Raw genomic sequence first — 20,070 nt, forward strand, 5'->3', positions numbered from 1 at the left:
ACAACTCGCAACACTTTGAGACCTAAGTGTCATGATTTACTCTGCAACAATTTCAGAAAGACTCTACTCATGATCGGGCCCCTAGCACCTCCCAGAAACCTCTCTCTCTCCGGACCTCTCCCCGGGCCTCTTCCCCCAAGTTGGGCCTTTCTTTCTGTAGTGTTTCAAAGACTAGCAAATTCATGATACAAGTGCACCCAGGAGGCACTCAGTAAATGCTAAGTGAGTGAATGAATCAATAGAGGAAGGAACGTTGCTGGTTCCCAGGGAGAAGCGAGGTCAGAGAAAAAAGAACGCTGGATGCGCAAGCCGGGTGATGATTGGCTGGCCCCTGGGATGGGGGGGAGGCCTGGAACGTAGGAGAGAGTTGCTTTAGACAAGGTGGTCGCGGTCCCGCCCGCTTCGACGTGGTGCGTGGAGAGCTACGCTGCCGACTTTGAGGGTCCAAGGAGGGTGGGGCGGCCCCCTGGGCCCCGCCCCGCCCCGCCCCCGGGCGCCGCGGCCACGACCGAAGCGGCGGCCTCGCCGGAGCCTGCGCACTGGGCCCCCAGCGCTGCCAGCGGCTTTGGGCTTTGCTGTTTGGAAGATGGCGGACCGCGCCGGCGCCGGCGCCGGCGCCGGCGGCAGCACATCCTTGAAGGGGCTGCGGAAACGGATGGGTGAGCGGGCCGGCAGCTCCCGGGGGGCTCAGGGTCGCACGGGGGGCGGGCTTCCCGGGGCCCTGGGGACCGCTGGAGCAGCGCGGCGGGCGCCAGGAAACTTTGCTCCGGAGTCGCCCCGCGCCGTCCGGTCCTCCCCTCACCCCCTGGGACGGGATGGGTAGCCGTTTGGGGATTGGGGCGGGAGGGGAAACGGCCGGCCAGCGCCGCCAATGACCCAACTGCCACCAACGGGCGAACCCCGCAGGCGGGGCGCGAGAGAACTAACGGGCGCTGCTGGGGCCGGGGGGGCCTGGAACCCCTGTCCCCGCGGACGCCCCGAGCCCCGCCTGGCGTTGGGGGCGGTGGCCGCCCGCGCAGCCGCCGGAACGGACGCGCCGCTGCCCGGGATGTGCGGGCGCCCGCCCCGAGCCCGCGCGGGGACCGCCCCCGAGGCGGGGCAGCCCTTCCAGGCGCGGAGCGGGGGGGATTCTGCCCGGGGCGCTCGCGCTTTCCTCCACTCCCACGATCGCAACGCTCCTCTTTCCCAAAGGCTTCCCTTCCGCGCCCTCCTGCTCAAGGTCGAGTGAGGAGGGCGCCTTGGGAGTCCGTGGCTTTGAAAGTTGGGGTAAAACTTAGCTCTCTGCGCCTCCTGATTTGCCTGCTGTAGCACATGACTTCGCCAAGATGTCACCTTCCGTGGGACATCTTACAGACCCTAGGCTGAGCTGCACGGGAATCAGCACTTCAGAGTGGTGTCTCCTAAACTGATCCCATCGCCCAAAGCTATTTTCCCCTAAAATTGTTAATTTTGTAAAATTGGGCAGCGCATTGCTTAGCCCAGGAGATTGCCCCACTACCTGAGGGACATAGTATGTATTTCTTGCTTGTGGGAGGTTGCTTTTAGCTTGTTCTCAGGGTAGTTTCCTCCTATATGAGCTTGAATAAAATCATCTTATTGAAATCTTTAGAGATTTTTTCATTTGCAGTTGAAAAATTAGATTGGCTGCAATTGAGAGGCTGTATGTTACTTAAGAATGCTTTGAATCAACTCCCCAAAGAATGTGTCAAAAACCAATACACTTTGATCATTTCATAGGGAGAAAAACTTTTTTTTTCTGTCTCTACCTTGTGACGGTTCACCTGGAGACAGAGTCTGCAATTAATGAAGGTCGTTTTATTGCTTATTGACACCTAAGGCTCTCTGATTTTGGTTTATTTCAGTGGTTTAAATTAACCAGCATTCTGGATAACCCCCAAAAGCATTTGTATTTTGAATGTTGACAAGTATCTTAAAGTTTTGTATGGGACAGCTGCTGGAATCCACAGTGTTTCAAACCAAAAACTTAAAGCCATGCAAAAAAGGCTTAACCCAGAATGCTTCTTGACGTCCCTGCTGCCCATTTCGTGTTAGGAACTGAAAATGTCACCTGTTAGACTTTCACAGAGCACCAGCTTGACTAGAACTGCCCTCACGGTCTCAGCGTTTTCCTGAAGGGGAGAAGGAGTCAATGAAATGTTTTGCCCACTTTGTGGCAATTGCTTCTTTTTATTCTGCTATCTAGGTAACAGTGAGCAGCACTTAATCTATTAATCTGCTCAGTTTCATCTCCTGGGAGCCTGGCTGCAAGAGTTAAAACACTGTTCTGAATAAGTACCTTCCTTAGGCGCACACTGCAATCTACATATATTTATTATATACCTTCATTGTTATGTTTTCTGTGCATGGCGCTGTGCTAAGATTGTAGTGTACCAAAGAAGTACACTTATTTTAACAAAAGGTGTTTTGTATTTTTATACCGAATTGTTGTAAAATAAAAGTTTATGTGACTGTTTCAACCAGAAGAGCATAAGAAATGCCGCTCCTGACTCGTCACCTTTCCCTTGTTTTTCTAAATTCGCAAATCCTTTCTCAGTTTAGAATAAATTATTCAAACAATACGTGCTAACAAATGCAGATAAAGGTACTAAGATTGACAGCCAGATCATCATAGAATTTTAGAGCTGGAGAAACCTAAAGATTATTCAGTCTAGCATCCAGAGGCCCAGCTGTAAAATCCTGGGCAGCTTCTGCAACTTGAATATGTGCTCTAATGGGGAGCTTAGTATTTTTCCAAGTAGCCATTCCATTATAGACAGCTCTAAATGGTGGGAAAGTGTCTCTCATTTTCTTCAAGACACGGTATCTTTGGATTGGGTTTAGGGGTTTTCCAGAACTTTCTCTCAGCCCTTTGACTTTGTTGCTTTTTTAGGCAAAACTCTGTGAATCTGCCTTATTTTTGTGGTTCCCTGATTGCAGATTTCTTTGCTTTCTTCTTTTTTCTTAATGCTTTCTCGCCCTCTCCCTGGCCTAATGACGGGCAAACCGTCATAAGGCCATGAAGAGAGATCCTTGGTATGGGTGGAATGGATCTGCCAGGGACCACGCTACCCCCAACTGCTCTCCTTTGAATGAGGGTGGATCCAGGACAGGGCCAGCAGCTGTGGGAAAGGTCAGCTATTGGGCTGCTGGAAGAGGCTGCCAGGCCCCCCAGCGGGCACTTCGCAGCACTACACCCAGCAGCTCAAGACAGGACCTTGTGGCAATTTCCTCTTTTTCTTCTGTTATCCAAATAACAGTGAGTAACACTAAATCTATAAATCTGCCACAGTTGATTTCATAGTATAATTGTTCTCTGCCACAACCATAGCCCTTTTTCTAATAATGAAACCTTTCAATCATTTTTTGCAATCTACGCCCTTTGCTACCTAATGAAAATAGTAGTTTATGCGATCTAATATTTCTGAGTACAGGAGAAAGGATCTTGGGGAAGAAAGGTCATGGAGAGCTGGGACTACAGATTCAATGTGGAATTCTGAGAGTGATTTCAAGAGCAACAGCCGGGGCAGACAAGATAGAGTTGCTGAAGAAGTATTGGGAAGAGTATTTATCGTGAGATTAGCATTTTGGGGTGATTGTGCTTGGCGCAGCCTTAGGAAGATTATTATTCTTGAACTACTTGTCATGGAGAAGTGTTCTTCCTTCCTTTCTTGCATTTTAGCTTGCCCTAGTGGAGTGGAGCTCTAGTGACACAGATTGGGGGGGTGTGTGTGTTTTGGAGAAGGTGGGGACCGGGAGAGGTAGAAATTTTACACTATGTTGAAGTCAGTAATGAGCTAAAATGCTTTATGTCCCAAAGGAGCCTCAAAATTTCAGTGACTTTTTTTAAAAAAAATCTTCTTTTTTTTTTAAAGATTTTATTTTTCCTTTTTCTCCCCAAAGCCGCCCAATACATACTTGTGTACTTTTAGTTGTGGGTCCTTCTAGTTGGGGCATGTGGGACGCCACCTCAGCAAGGCTTGATGAGCGGTGCCATGTCCGCGCCCAGGATTTGAACTGGTGAAACTCTGGGCCGCTAAAGCAGAGCACGCAAACTTAACCACTTGGCCACGGGGCTGGCCCCCCAAAAATCTCTTAAATGTAAAGCATTCTTTAACTTTGGCATCGTAGTTGGCCCCTGCTTTTGTTCATTTCATTCTGAGGCTTTTATTGGGCTAGATAACCAGGATGATTGAATTTGTAAGTTTTCCCCTCATAGGAGAAGGCTTTTCTTCTTACAATGTCTTACACATTTTCTCTAAACTTAGGCCTTCCGTAGCCATGGCATAGTAGTGTTTTCTTTAAAAAAATGGTAAATACTTTATTTAAAGATTTTTACGTTGCTGTATTTTCAAAGTATATTTTAAAGCAAAACCCATATATTTCATTTATTTATTGTTGAGTCAACTTTGTGCATTTAGACCTTGATTCCTTCTTTGTGATATTTTAAACAGAAGTAAATTTAGAAGTAGCTGAGGTGGGAATAATGAATTAAGTCCTATAAGAGTTAAAGTGGGTTTTGTGCAGTCTGGTTCTTGATAATTATGTAATATTTCAAAGTAAAGTTGCTTCTTAATCTACCAGTGAATCAAGTTCTGGCTTCACCGGGTACTACCTGTGTGACCTGGGAAAGCAGTGTTTAGCTTCAGTTTTCTCATCTGTAAAAAAAAAAAAGGGGGGGGATAATAATAAATAATATCCACTTTATGGAACTGTTATGAGACCTTAATGAGTTAATACAAATGAAAAGAACTTCGTAAGCGGTGAAGTGATACACGTTATATGTTATGGCAGTTTTCAGGAAAGTACCATAAATATAGATTAAGGTTCATAATTCAGTTTTAGTTAGAAACTCTACACATTTTCGTATTTAATCTCCGGGCAAAAGGTAACTTTTAACTTTAATTTGAGATTCAGAATTAGTAAAACAACTACAGAAATACTGTAGTACACTTACTGCAGCTCACTCCTTCTTTCAAATGAATGCTCAGTAAATTCCGTCATTCAGTGGAGTTGAAGAAGATGGCCACTTTGTTAGGGTCAGACATAAAAGCTTTCTCCCATTGCCTGGGCATCTTAAATAATTTTTAGAGCCTGTCCTGTTGGTGAATGTATTTCTTGCCAGTAGGAATTTGGATATAAAGTTCTAAAAATCAGACTTGTTATTATGACCACTTTAACCTTTATATGATTTGGTTCATTATTCCCACTACAGCTACTTATAAGGTTACTTCTGTTTAGTAGAACCTTTAAATCTGGTAAAATTATGCATTTTGAGAGAAATTGACCTTATGGTCAGCTAACTTGTGCCAAAATAATGGACTTTCCTTAGGACTTCTAAGTAGGAAAACCGAATGTGCAAAAACAACTGTTGTTTTCTTTGTGCTCACATAGAAATGTTGTGAGTGGGAGGGGTGTATGTAGGAGGGTTTAATTAATTTATAGACTATATTTAGGAATTTTTCTTAATACACTAGTACTCAAGTTCAGAGGACAATTGGTGGTCCACAAAATTGCCAGTAGTTGAATTATTAAGGAAGCTGAGAAAACTCTAATCTTCAAATTTAGCTAGGTCATGGATTATCTGAGCTGTCAGTTCTCTGCAGTAAAAAAAAGTCCTTTTTTCCTTTTGAAATGGCGAACCTTATGGCAGCAATTGTGATGTCACTGTCAAGGTTACTCTGTAAAATGACTCCTGGCCATCTTTCCTCAGTAACAACTAATGCTCAGAGTCCATTCATTCTATGAGTACAACAGCACCTCTAATCCCTTAATTTTTTTTTTTTGAGGGATATTAGCCCTAAGATAACTACTGCCAATCCTCCTCTTTTTGCTGAAGAAGACTGGCCCTGAGCTAACATCCGTGCCCATCTTCCTCTACTTTTACATGTGGGATGCCTACCACAGCATGGCTTTTGCCAAGCGGTGCCATGTCCTCACCTGGGATCCGAACTGGCGAACCCCAGGCCGCCGAGAAGCGGAACGTGCAAACTTGACCGCTGCACCACCGGGCTGGCCCCAATCCCTTAATTATTTTACTTACCCATCTTTAACTGATATGTTTTTCTTGAGATATAGAAACCAGAATTGTATGCGGTATCGCAGGGGCGTATTTCCTGTGCTTTTATACAAGGGTAGAAGACAGTTTTCAGTGTTATTCTTCAGATCCTTCCTGAAGATGCCCAGCATTGTGGGGCTTTTTAGATACAGCCATACTTGGAATTAAAGGGTTCAGGGAATCCCCTATAATAACTCGTATGTGTATCATCCTGGAATTTTAGTTTTTCTTACTTTCTCTCAACTTGCGTTCCCCTAAACTTATATTTAAATCTTATTGAAGTTTATTTACCACTTTTCTGCCTTGTTTACACAAGACGTGTAAATTTATATTGTATAATTTATGCTTGTTTGCTTGACGTTTTTCTCCCCACAATAATCCCCTGTCATTGGAAATTCCTTGAGTGGTTTTCCACCTTCACTGTGCATCCGAATAGAGCTTTTAGCAACTGCAAAAGGCCTGGGCCCCACCCTCGGAGAGTGGGGGCAGGGAGGGGCAGGCATTGCTAATTTTTTTGAAGCGATTTAGGCGCCTCTAGTCTGCATCCGAGATAGAAAGCCCCTGGGCTAGGTAATTTATGAATGTACTCCTTAATATTGGGCCCAAGCTCTGGATGTCACTGTTGACACTTTTGCTTCCAAATTCAGATCCATAACTCCAAATCTTTTCTAAATTCCCAGTTTGTGGCGAAACATTTTTTCCAATTCCTTGCCAGCTCAGTTTTTCTTGTACTTGGTGTAATGTCTTGTCTGAGGCATTTTTGAAGCTATTAATCATTAGCTCCTACTCATCTACAAACTTGTGCTGCTACTCCCACTAAGGACTCTTAATGTCCACAGATATGCTGGAACATCCACAGTAAACACTTTTCTTTGTCAAATTATTACTGAACATAGTAGATACTCAGTATGTCTTTGTTGTTGACCCAGATTAATCTGTCATGATTTTGCCTTATAGCAGAGATGCTGTCCTTTATCATCAAAGATACATTGTATATTGCCGCCCCCTGTATTAGCTGTTTACATTCTTAATATTGTATACCTTTTCTTTATCTCCCTGTATTTTAGTTGCTGCTGCTCACGCCATTGCTGAAGAAAGACGGAATCAGAGTGGCCTCAGCTCTCTTCCGTCCCAATCCTCAAATATAAGATCAACATTTAAACCAGGTATAACTTCTAGAATGTGTTGATAGATGTCAAAGTGTCATATTATTAAAATTTGATATCCTATTAATATCTAACTCTATTCTCTTTTTTTCAGTAATAGATGGATCTGTGCTTAAAAATGATGTAAAACAAAGGTTAGCGAAAGAACGCAGGGAAGAGAAGAAAAGACAAGATGGTATATTTTAGACTTTTTAAAAAAATCAAAATGAATGAATTTTATGTTAAGGTTATATATTTCCCAAGTGGTTTTACTTACTTTTCCTAATCTGTTTATATGATAGATTATACTTTTTATAGTATGTATTATATTGGATTAAATGCGATACTAAATCAGGTAAAGATGGCCTGTGAAAAATATTTGATTAAATTGTTTAAGTTTTGAAGCAGTAGTTTCTGTTAGCTTTAATTTTCTGAAAATTAAGGTATGAAAACTTCTTGAACATTTGTGGAAACGAGCAGAATGGGCTTTCAGTAAAAATGATTCTAAAAATGGCAACGACAGATGCAGTATCTTTCACTGACTGCTGTGTTTCTCTAGGATAACTTTGTATCAATTAGGATCTAAAAGAAGAATCTCTCTACACCTGGAGAGAATGCTTTTACAACCATGCATTGTTCTCCTCTGGGCTTCTGAATCCAGTCAGAGAACTGGTGCTGAACCTCATTCAAATGGAAAATCACGGTCTTTGTTTTGGCGAGGAGCTGGTTCTTCCTGTAGCTCTTTAGGAGAGCATTTTACAACTGCATAGATGCTCTCCAGGCTTTAGTGAGGGGCCATCTGAATACAGAAAAACTTCCTGCTGTTCGGTAATGTGGTATGGAACGAAGCTCAGGAATGTAAAACGGGCATGCCTAATAATGGTCTGTATGGATGAGGCCTTTGAAAGAAGTTTCCTAGTAGAAGGGAAAAAAGAAGATAGATTCTGCCCATGTGGTCTTTTAAATTCTTTAATGTACAGCGTGTTAACCTGGTGAGGTTTGACTTCACCTCAGATCGACAGAAACATCACATGAGAGAAAATATTTCTTCTTAATTTGGAATTTTAGTTCAGACAGAATGAGAGACATCTATGCCAATTCAGTTCTCGAGTTAAATGAACACCCAGTGAAAATGATTCTGTGGTGGCCATCTCTTCACTTATATAATAAGTCTTTAGTTATTAGCACAGGTTATATTATTTTTAAGAAAGAGAATGAGCTGTGTCAACTTTTTCCTTCTCTGTGTGTAATGTGGAAAACTTAAATATTTCCTTGGCTCTCACACCTTGTATGTGGAATATTTCAGCTAATAAAGAAATACAACTACTTGAAAAAGAAAGAAAGTCCAAGATCTACTATGAAAAACAGATGGAAGAAAAGCAACGAAAGCTGAGAGAACAAAAAGAAAAGGATGAACAGCGGAGAGTATCTGCAGAAGAAAAAAGAAAACAAAAATTGGAGGAAGAAAGGGTATCTATTTTTCTAGCCTCTTAATCAGATGATACAATACTGCCTGGGTCTAGAATACTTTTTTCTTAGCCCTTGTCTGCCTTTGCTAGTCCAACCTGTGGAAAGGGGACCGAATCCCAATTCTTCCTTTCTTCCCTCCCACATCCGAGGCTCTTGGCCCTGTCCTCATCAGATCCCTGAGTGTAGACTCGGCAGCTGAGGTGAAGAGAAGCCTTGCACATCCAAGAAGAGAGCCCTCTCTACCTTCAGGACTTGGCACACAAGGTGCCTGTGGCCTGGGGTTTCCTCCGAGTGGCTCTCTATCCTACCAAAAAGCCTTAGGTGTTGTCCCATTGCCTGGAATTCTCCCAGCTGCGTCAGGCCCTCTGTGATAGGCTCCCATCTGCCTGGCTTACTTCCCACGACTCCTCTAACTGCTGACTGACTCCCACCCTACCCAATCCGAGCTCTCACTCTCCCTGACCTCATTCCCTGGCTGCTCCTCGTGTGTGCTGGCTCTCTCCTCTCCCTCTTGTTCCTCACCTTCACTTTCTTTCTCTGTTTTGTGGCCCTGCCGCTCTCTTTTCCTTTCCAGACTCTTTTTTGGTGTCTTTGGCACTCTGTGGTAGGCTCTCTCTTTCCCTTCTGTCCCTCTTCAGTCAGTTTGTCTTTTTTTGTTTATGCTTGGGCATCTGGCTCCCTGTCACATTCTGTATGATTCTCTCTGGCAGCTCTGTAGGTCATTCCACTGCTTCATCCTCAGTGTCCTTGACTCCTTCTTCTGAAATTGGCATGTTCTCTGTGACACCATTCTCTTTCCCACAGGCATTCTCTCTTTTTCTGTATTTCTGTGACTCTCAAGTGTCCATAAATGTCTTATTCTGTCTTCTGGTTCTTTCTGACTCTGACTTTTTCCTACCTGAGGCGCCTCACTGTTCTTTCTGCTTTCTTTGTCTTAGCTTCTCTCTGTTTCCCTCTCCCCATCTTTGGACTTTCTGCCTTTTGTTCTCTCAGTGTGTGTGTTTTAATCTGCCTCTCTTTTTTTCTGTTTCTCTCATTTTTAAATTTCTTTTTCTCTCCTTTTCTCTTTTCTTCCATTTCTCCCCATGAGCCGCCTTCTCTGCATCTTTCTCTGTGGTGCTCACTTTTCCTCCTTACTTGTGCACACAGTTGCTCTTGAGCGTGCCCCAGCCCCAGCCCCTGCATCCATCTGAGGCTCTTCCAGTTCTTTCCCGTCCATGGTCCACTACCACTTTCTGTCTTTCTGAGCCTTTTGCTGTGGTTGTTTATGCTCTTTCACATTGAGTATTTGATGGACTCTCATTCAGAATTTCGATCACTCTCTGTCTTCCTCTGTGAAACATTTTCTTAATTTACTTATCTGTGGTAAAGAGAATGAAGACCAGAGAGAGAGAATGCGCTAAGACAGAGAACCAGAGAAAGTAAAATAGAAAACTTATGTGTGCAGAGTGGGGGAGGGTCCCTGGTGGAGAGAGGCAGTTCCAGGGACTGAGGGAAAAAAAGCGCATCTTAGAGAAAGAGGAACCTGAAAGGGCGAACGCAGACAAAAGAAGAGAATGTAACAAAATGACAGTGCAGACCCAAGGGGAACCAGAGACGTGGTGGGGGAAGAGGCAGAAAGACAAGGAGAGAGGGCAAGAGGGAATCAACCCCAGAGGGTTCGTGTAGGGGAGCCCCAGGCGGAGCAGGGATCAGGGACACTGTGAGTAGGCTGCGCGTAGGAAAAAAGAATAATTCCATAGAGCAGGGAAAAAACCCAAACTCGGGTGCGGAGGAGGGGCAAGTGTGGACAGGAGATGCATTGAGCCAGGACAGTGGCTTACATATGAGCCGCAGGAAGGAGCCTGACAGCACAGAGGGTCCAGTGCATTGGGAAATTCTTATGAATCTGAAATGCTTTAATAAGACCAGGTGAACATCTGTTTTTAGTCCTTATTATGCTTTCTGGGTTTATAAGTAATTTAGAACAACTTACTTTCTGTTAGAAAATATACTTTTAAAATATTGCCATTAGAGAACATTTTATTTTAAGGATTGCAGTTGCTTTCCTCCTCAGAGGATGTGGATGACTCTCCACCTTTCCAGTATGTTTACCCGGTATGTTTGCCCTCAGAGAAATGGGGGGGGACACTGTAAGGGCGATGTTGCTATGGAACGGTTGTCAGGAAAGACTGGAAAACCTTCTGGCCTTGAAGTTGATTTACTTAGCTGATAGAGTCCGTGGTTTGTTGCCGCACAGGGCTGAGAAATGCCTTCAAAAGGAAAACTGCCGCTCATTTCTCTGCAGTGGAGTTGTTTTGCCACTGTGGCATTGACATTTGTATAGCTGTCATCATGAGCAGTTTAAATTGAAGTTAGTCCGAGACAAACAGATCGATTATCTTTCTTAAAACTTTATCAGTTGACACCAGAATTCCAGATGCTACATTGTGGGTATAATAGGTTACTCTGGCATAGATTTCAGTTATATGTATGTTCGTTGATCTTTTTCCTGCCTCATTCTGCAAAGAATTTAAGGTGTATTTTAAAAAACACATACCAGAACCAGATGATAAGATAAATGGTTGAGGGAATCAAGCAGAGGGGAAAATTAAAGTAGGAAGATAATAAAATATAAGGTATGATTAGCATACACAAAGTGTACCACTGAGTCTTTGAATAGTTGCTAGAAATAGGCTGCAGATTTGGTCCTAAATTTCCTAATGAGATAAGCAAAGAGGGGAGCCTCATGGTCAGTTCCTCGATTCAGGTCCGTAAGATAAAACCTGGGTTATTCAGGAGAAGCGCTGATAGTGATTGCTACCTGAGACATGGCTCCAATTCTTTTAAAATTTTACCAGGTACAAAAAAAATTTTGCCTGATACAAAAATATGGTGATGGGGTGGTTTTATTACCCACAGATCAAAATTATACTAACCAATGTAATGAATGTGTGATAATTTGTTGCCATTTATTTTAAATAGGAGAAATTCAAAGCTGTTCTTTATCGTACATTGGAACGCAGCAACCGAGTGGATAATCGTCAAAAAAGATGGTCGTGGGAAGGCTCTATGACGATGAACTCTGAGAGTAAAACTGGTAATCAATGCAACTGTTAAACTTCAAGTTCACTCATGTTCATATTTAAATATTGACTGTTAGTATAAGGTTGCATTTACGACAAGGTTTTGAGTTTTGTCCCTTAAATGAAAATGCTGCCATGTATTCTTTGCATGCACAGTCAGTTGACATTTACATTTGTGTCATGTGAGATTGCAGAAGAAACAAGTGACATTTTATAATTTTTGCTTGAGGAAGATTAGCCCTGAGCTATCATCCCATTGCCAGTCTTCCTCCATTTTGTATGTGGGTCGCCAACACAACATAGCTGACGAGAGGTCTAGGTCTGCGCCCAGGATGGGAACCTGCAAACCTGGGCCGCCAAAGTGGAGCACCTGTGCTTAACCGCTAGGCCGCAGGGCTGGCCCCTATAATTTTATTTTATCCAATATATCCAAAAATCTTACCGTTTAAACTTGTAATCAGTATAAAAATTGTTAATAATTAATTAATAAGCTTTACACAGATTATTTATCCAGTATATCCAAAATCTTACCATTTAAACTTATCAGTATAAAAATGATTAACAATTAGTAAGCTTTACACAGCTTTATCCAATGCATATTTTAAAAATAAATTGCCTGCCTTGTTTACTATGCATGTACTGTAAATTTTCCTGTGTGTGAACGTAATTCTACACAATTTCATACAACATAAGTGGAATTTATATGGTTTGTAAGACAGGACTGATAATGAACATTGTGTACCTAATTACTGCACATTTACATGCCATAGAACTACATCGCAGACTCATCGTGTTTCAGCTAATGATGCTTTCTTTAAATACAAGCACAGTAAATACTGTATTTTTTCTCAGCCCATAAGTGTTCTGCATCTACTGAAAAACTTGAACAGGAGGCTTCCGGTGTACACAAACAAATGTCCACGTCATCTGCAGGTCTTCAAAACTCTGTTGCCAAGAGTAAGTAGTTATTTCATGTATTCTACTGAATTTAAAACCAGTGAAATCAATTCTTACTATGGATTTTTACAATATCATTTATTTAGATTGTAGAACATTGAGATTTATTTCAGAAGAGCACCACATTGTTTTACAGTAGGTAGAAATGGTCGTTACTATTTTGTATTTTCATCAGTATAAATCCATGTTTGGTGATTTGTGTATTGATCGTATCAGATGGGTTTGTTAGGCTCAGGTAGCCCAAACTGAAACATTTTGACCAGAAGATGTTACCATTAAGTGGCACAATAATTTATTTTAAAATTAATCCATATTCTGTATAACCTATAAATGAAATCATTTTCTTTAGGGACTAGTTAGGCTAGTCATTAAGTTTCATGAATATTACCTAATTTAAGGAAAATAAAAGCATCATATAGCAGTGGACAGGTTGATCTGCTTCTCATGTATCATATTTGTTATTCACAACAACCTTGTAAAGTTGATGGGCAAGTATACTTATCTTCCTGGTTTTATAGTTAAGACCCCAAGGAATTCAATGATTTCCGTTCTACCATGCTTTTTTGATTTATATTTTGGTCATTTGCTAGATGGATTATGATATTTAAATGATAACATTTCACTAATAAGCACATGCTTTTCCCCAAAGCAAATAAAGTGATAACAGTGTTTAATGAGAGAAGCTCCACTTTTTAGAACTCTTTGTAGTGGTGATGTGACGTTCTTTAAAGTAAAATGAAGTTATCTATTATGGGTACTTCAAATACCTTTTCCTCCTGGTGTTTGCCCTTGTAATGAGTGTTCCTTATTTGAAAAGTCTTGCCCTGAGTGTGTGTCGATGCCCATTTCTCACTTGTAGCACATGGTGCTTCTCACTGATAGTTTTAATGAATTAGGCAACCATACTCATCAGTCAAAAAGATTTTTTTTTTCTTTCCAGAGGAAAAAATAGAGATTTTCACAGGAAAAAGACATGGCAAACATATTCCACATCATTCCCTCAAACTTAAACATTAATAAAGAAGAAATAGTACTTTTGGTGCCTTGTGAATTGGAAAAAAAACATAATTATAGTCTGAATTTAAAAATGTTTCTTTTGTATTATTTAGGGAACTTGACATTTTTTTTGAGCAATCTGATTGCTATAAAATTCCATTACAGCAAAAGATCCTGGATCTCATTTAAAGTATAATTGCAGCAGTGGTTAACTTAGTGTGAAGGATTTCCATTTTTGTCTAAACGTTATAGCTTTCCTATGTTAAAGGATTTTTGTTTTGTTCATACTCACATTCTGTGTCACTTGTACTTTCAGGACTCTTAGAGTTTCCAACGCTGAGCTTCAGAGATATTTTGTTGTGTGTCAGTCTGGGTGCATCCCATTTTCTCTTCTAAAGGTCTAATAAAAGTTGATCTGCTTACCCCCGCCGCCCCCCAGTATGCTTTCCGCAAGCACTTTTATATATAGCCTGGGTTCATTCACAGATTCATGTGGGAAGATTTTTCTCTAGCACTTTGCTTGACATATGGTAAAATTAATTATTCACCAACTCAACCCTTTAGAAAAATGAGATAACATTCATGGCAATGTCATGTTTATATACTTTCATTTTAATATACCTTGATTGTTTTGCAAGCATTGACTATGTTTTCCTATCTTTGCTTTGAGGAATTAGCACAGATTTCTTCCACAGACATTACATTTGTAATATAATGAGCAAACACTAGTATGCTTTCGTTAATATGTCTACTTGTCGTATTAGTTAGACATGTAAAGAGAATGGACAGGTGATGACTCTCGCGGTAGTAATTAGTAAAATTGCACTGAAGGAGCAGTCCCAAGAAACTTTTTAGATGATTTCTTTACTGGTTTTTAATACAAGAAGGTTTGTGTGGAAGATACTTTGTGAAATAACTTGCTTATATTGCACACTCTGAAATGATGAATACTGTAATTAATGATTCCAGGGAAAATTAAATCAATGTTGGCAGTGGCTTACCTTTGTTAAATCCCTTCAATAGCCCTGTTTTAAATCTTCGCTGATTCAAATCTATTATTCTTCTGCTCATTGCTGACTCATAATAACCACTCACACTATTTTGTCATTTCTTGCAGTTACGATAATAAAGGATATGGGATAGAATCACGTGATTGAATTGAATACACCTCTGTGGTTCATGCTGCTCAATTACATTAGCAATTTGAGAATTTTCAAATGATGCTGTGTTGTCCATATGTACTTTAATTTACAGATGCCCGGAGGAGAAGTTATTTTTTAAACAGACATTCCTCAGTATTCTGAATCAGTGAAATGGAAAAGTGTCTACAGAAAACAGATTATTTTCCCTTATGAATAGTTTGAGTTGCTAAAATTGTGACATCTATACCAAATGTTAATGACCATTTTTGTTTAAAAAATACTAGTGACAAATAAAGTATAAATCACTTTAGTAATCGATGTCATGGATCAAAAGTTGTATATTTCTAATTTGGGAACTTGGGTGTTGTCAGATAGTATCAGACATTTTTCCTCTTAGTTTTTACCGTATTCTAAATAATTTTATTTCATTTCAGATAACTTATTTAAAGAGTGAACTAGTTTTTAAGTTTGGGGACTTGGAATCTCTATATAATATTTGAAATGTAAATAAATTCTTACAAGCAAGAGTAGAGAAGATTAAAAAATGTTTGTAAAAAGGAGTGGCTTACTCCTGAAATAATATATTTAAACAGTTTGTAAAAAATATTTCTTTGCCCTTGATCTCCAGAAAAAACAGAAAAGAGAAGAAGCTCGTCTTTGAATAGAAGATATAGCAAACTAAATTCATCTACGGAAACAGAACAAGTAGAAGAAAAACCAGTTGGTTAGTTATTTCTGAGTACCAATCTTAAATAGTGGTTTGAAAGAGATGTATTTATGTTGACATTCAGTTGCTTGAAAAGTCATTCCTAAAATTGGAAGCCAAAATAATCCCGTTTAACTAAAAAATGTACTTTGGTGCCATGCTTATTTGGCTGAAGCCAGAAGAGTCTGTCTTTAAATGAAATAGATCGTTGTGCCATCATCTGAGCAAGGAAGGAGTCTGTAATGAAACTGAGCAACTAGATCACAGAATGTTGGTGTAGATTTGTACTGGAGGGCTCGATGCCCTTCAAATGTTGCATCAGTTTGCGTTTAGAAGTTCTAAATTACTGGCCACATTTTGAGCTTTGAAGCTTTGCTCTGTTGCTTCATAGTGTTACCTACATCTCTCCCTTGTGCATATTTTCCCTGCTGATTATTGCATGCCAAATTTCATACTTATCACCAGAGTACTTTAGTTTGTAACACCTTCACACCTAACTCTTCCCTGTCAAACGTGATTGTTGCTTTTTGTTTCATACTGAACCATTCATTTACAGAAGATTCTCCACTTAATTGATTCATGTCAAATCCTATTATAACGGATGTCATTGTCACAGGGAGCTTTCTGAACATAAAAATTTATTGGAGCAAGATATTTTTTAATATATTCAAATTTTGTGTACTTTGGATATAACTATATATTTTTTTGTTGTTGAGGAAGATTCACTCTGAGCTAACGTCTGTTGCTAATCTTCCTCTTTTTTGCTTGAGGAAGATTGTCACAGAGCCAGCGTCTGTGCCAGTCTGCCTCCATTTTGTATGTGGGTTGCCGCCACAGCATGGCTTGATGAGTGTAGGTCCACACCCAGTATCCAAACCTGTGAACCCGGGCCGCTGAAACAGAGCACACCAAACTTAACCATGCTGTGGAGCCGGCCCCTGGAGCAAGATACTTATAACAAGATTCACTTTGAACAAAAGAATTCAGTCAGTCCCTTGCAGCTTTTGGCAATGGCCTTGACCAGTACGACTGTCAGTGGCAGATATCTGTAGGAATCCATGTCAAAGTTGTTTTGTCATGTGCAGCTTTTTCTCCATATGAGAGTTCCTCCGCAGAGTCTCCATACATTGGGTGTGGTTCTGTTAAGTGTATCGCCTAGACTCCTTCACTGGGGTTATTTGGGATGCTGGAGTCGTCGCCCCTTTGTTCAGCTCCTCTCTTCCCTGACGGTGCCGTTCCATCAGGTGGCAGTGTTCAGTCCTATTAAGTGTGTGTTGGTTTCATTGCCTCTACTTTTAGGCTAGGAGAATTATTTGCAGCAGTTCACATTGCTCTTTCTTGCTTTGAGTTTATTTGTGAGACTTCAAATTGAATCCTTTTTGTTTGTTCTCGTTATTTAGCTCGTCAACTGTACACCAATGTTCGGGAGAATAATTTAATCACTCGCCTGCTTGCGCCCACAAAAGCTTCAATAGCCAGGAGCAGAAGTGCTGCTTCATTATCAGTCCCTGGAAGAGATACTCCAGGTAACAGGCATAGGGTAGAAAGCCTGGAAGGGCTAGTGTTTGCACTTAAAAAGTAGATTGCATCACTTAATTTATTGTGGTAAGGCGTAAAAAGAATTCGAATCAATAGTTTCCAAATGAGTGATTCCACCCAACATTTTATGTTGTATATTTAATAACTTCCAGCATGGTAGAGTAGTTATCTGGTAATAGGTAATTTATAGGATAAGGGAGGTAATAATGGCTGTTGTTGAATTTTAAAGCTCCGTGGATTTCTTGACCTGTGCTAAAATGTGGCACAGTACTGTAAAAAGTACTGGATTTTAAGAATATAGAAAAACCTCAATGATTAGGGAGAAAGCTTCCTACTGCACCCTCCTTTTTTCCCTAAAATATGGAAGGATAACACTGAACCGCTCTTAGGCTTTTAATTAAGAATGCAAAGATTGTTAGTAAAGTAAAGCAAATCTTCAGGGTTATAGACTGTTAGACACGCCTGGGGACAGTAAGAAGTCGTCAGTAATGGAGAGCTCTAATAATGCATTGTTCCCATCATTTTTTTCTTTTTTTCTCTCCACTTTTTCCTTTACAGAATATATCTACCCCCTTGACTTGTTTTTCTGTCAATAGTCATATAATTAGTAAAATAAATCGAAATGCTCTCACAGACTTTCTCATGGGCAGCCTTACTTTTTTTGGTTCAAATTCCTGACTTTGTTTATGCCCACTTATATGTATGTCAGATTATTTTCTGCCAGTCTCCCCCTAATCTGTTGTAAGATATTTCTAATTACTTTCATTTTGGCTTAATATATTACTCCCTTCAAAGAACTCAATATTTTGTCAGAAATTTCTATAAGTAATGGAAATGTAGTTATTATACTTAATATATTTCTTGTAGCACAAATTGTTGGTGTGAAATAATGTTGAGGCACATGCAGATATGTAAGTAAAATGCTTTCTCCACCAAAGCAAGGGACTACAAAATAACATTTAATTTAGTCAGATTTTTTTATCCATAGGTAGTCAATCTTTGGTAATTTGTTCTATTTTAGTTATTTGATGAGATCATGTAAAATTTACCACTCATATCTAAAGATGAGGTGACAGATAAATTTACCAAGTCTTAAGAAAGCCACCACCAGTTACCTTTTTAAAAATGTTTACTTTATTATACAAGCAATAAATATTTAGTGTAAAACATTTTAAATATAATCTCCTATTATCCCAATACTCACTAATAACTGAATATTTCTCTTTGTGTTTATATACTTTTTTCACAAAATGGGGTCAAAACCTGCTTTTGTTTAAATTCAATATATACCATTTTCTATGCCCCAAAATTACATATTCTTTCTCTTAATGACTGCCTTAGTGTAGTCCAAATTTACTGTTGAATATTTGAATTAAATTTTCAATTGTTTCAATATTATAAACAGTGCTGTAATAAGTAACCTTGTACATACATTTTCATTTATTTATCTCATTTTTCCCCAAGGGTAAACCTAGAAGTGAGATTGTTGAAACAAAGAGTATGTACTTTTTAAAATGGCTTTTTAATGCATTATTGCCCAAATGCCCCCCAGGAAGCATGTATAAATCCACACTCCCCCCAGCAGTGTATGAGGTTGCCTGGTTCCCAACACTGGTATTAGCTCTTTCTTCCATCTTAGCTGGTACTGAATATTATCATTTTTGTCCATTTATCAGGCAACAATATTCGGATTGTTAAAACTGGAAGAAACTTTGGAGATCCAGCTCATTCTGATTAAGATTGCAATTTTTAGTATGGGTGAGAAGATGCTCGCTCTTACATTGTATTCTAAAGCAATCATGTAGAGTGTCTTCTGTAATCATCTATAATGATAAAATCTCTGGCCTTCATGAAGTTGTTTAGATTACTTTCAAAAAGTGTTAAATATCTTGTAATTTTTCATAAAAATCATTCTGAACTATAGTGTGATTAAAATAGAAATGGCTGATTGCAAACATCAACTTTGGAGAAGCATCTTATTTTTATCTGTAGTGGACTGTTGCCTTCACAACGCCTCCCAATTGGTGCTGGTGCTTTTGAATACCAGCTTTGGGATGCTTCTGTCCTCTGTCTGATTCAGTTCACTAAACACTTCTGTGTTGTGTGTAATCCCTGTGATTTCCTAATAATCTCTCTTCTCTTCCTGTTCTTATACATGGTACGTTTCTGTCTTGTCTGCTTTCTAACTGTATGGAATTTTACTCTCTGTCCTCATTTACTCACAGGCATCCACAGTACTTTGATCCAGTATGTAAATGTGCCCTTGCATATCCATGGCAGTGATGAATTGAGGAAGACCAGAGTGCTTCGCAAGTCAACATGGGCAGTGCTTCCTCAGCAGAAAGTAGAAACACCCTCTGAGGTGAGCCTGGAAGCACCTCCTGGGGCAAACATGGAAGTGGCCCCCAAGGCAAGCTTGGAAGCGGCCCCTAAGGCGAGTGGGGAGACGCCCCCCGAGACGAGCGTTGAAGCTCCCCCCAAGGAGAGCACGGAAGCAACTGCCGAGGCAAGGGGTGAATTACCCCTCCAGGCAAGTGTGGAAGCAGCTCCAGAGGCAAGTGTGGAAGCGGCCCCCGAGGCCAGTGTGGAAGTGGCCCCTGAGAGCATGGAATCACCTGAGGTGAGCATGGAATCACCCAAAGCGAGCGTGGAATCACCCAAAGCGAGCGTGGAATCACCCAAAGCGAGCGTGGAATCACCTGAGTTGAGTGTGGATTCATCCCTTGAGGCGAGCGTGAATCCATCCCCCGAGGTGAGCATGGACTCGTCCCTCGAGGCGAGCATGGAGATGTCATCTGAGGCGAGCGTGGAAGTGTCCCCCAAGGCGAGCGTGGAAGCCCTCCCCAAGGCGAGCGTGGAAGCGTCATCTGAGGCGAGCGTGGGAGCGTCCCCCAAGGCGAGCGTGGAAGCGTCATCTGAGGCGAGCATGGGGGCGTCCCCTGAGGATAGTGTGGCAGCCTTCCCCAAGGCGAGTGTGGAAGCGCCCCCTGAGGCA

General features: G+C 40.9%; 1 protein-coding gene across 5 annotated transcripts in view; it reads left to right on the forward strand.

Annotated features, from left to right (window-relative positions):
- The first annotated feature begins 423 nt into the window (after positions 1 to 423).
- The window catches only part of MAP7D3 (MAP7 domain containing 3), a 32,192-nt gene continuing 12,545 nt past the window's right edge, over positions 424 to 20,070 (forward strand). Inside the window, exons 1-10 of one of the 5 annotated variants that reach the window (XM_046673726.1) lie at positions 425 to 659; positions 7,123 to 7,221; positions 7,316 to 7,396; positions 8,507 to 8,670; positions 11,635 to 11,749; positions 12,588 to 12,692; positions 15,459 to 15,554; positions 16,937 to 17,062; positions 19,301 to 19,702; positions 19,745 to 20,043. In XM_046673726.1, the coding sequence (XP_046529682.1) occupies positions 587 to 659; positions 7,123 to 7,221; positions 7,316 to 7,396; positions 8,507 to 8,670; positions 11,635 to 11,749; positions 12,588 to 12,692; positions 15,459 to 15,554; positions 16,937 to 17,062; positions 19,301 to 19,702; positions 19,745 to 20,043 (1,560 nt within the window). In that variant the 5' untranslated portion in view covers positions 425 to 586. Of the gene's footprint in view, positions 660 to 7,122; positions 7,222 to 7,315; positions 7,397 to 8,506; positions 8,671 to 11,634; positions 11,750 to 12,587; positions 12,693 to 15,458; positions 15,555 to 16,936; positions 17,063 to 19,300; positions 20,044 to 20,070 lie in introns of all 5 variants that reach the window. The other 4 variants (XM_046673727.1, XM_046673729.1, XM_046673725.1 and 1 more) reach the window with 4 other exon arrangements.

Source organism: Equus quagga, chromosome 10 (assembly GCF_021613505.1).
Source record: "Equus quagga isolate Etosha38 chromosome 10, UCLA_HA_Equagga_1.0, whole genome shotgun sequence".
Taxonomy (NCBI): domain Eukaryota; kingdom Metazoa; phylum Chordata; class Mammalia; order Perissodactyla; family Equidae; genus Equus; species Equus quagga.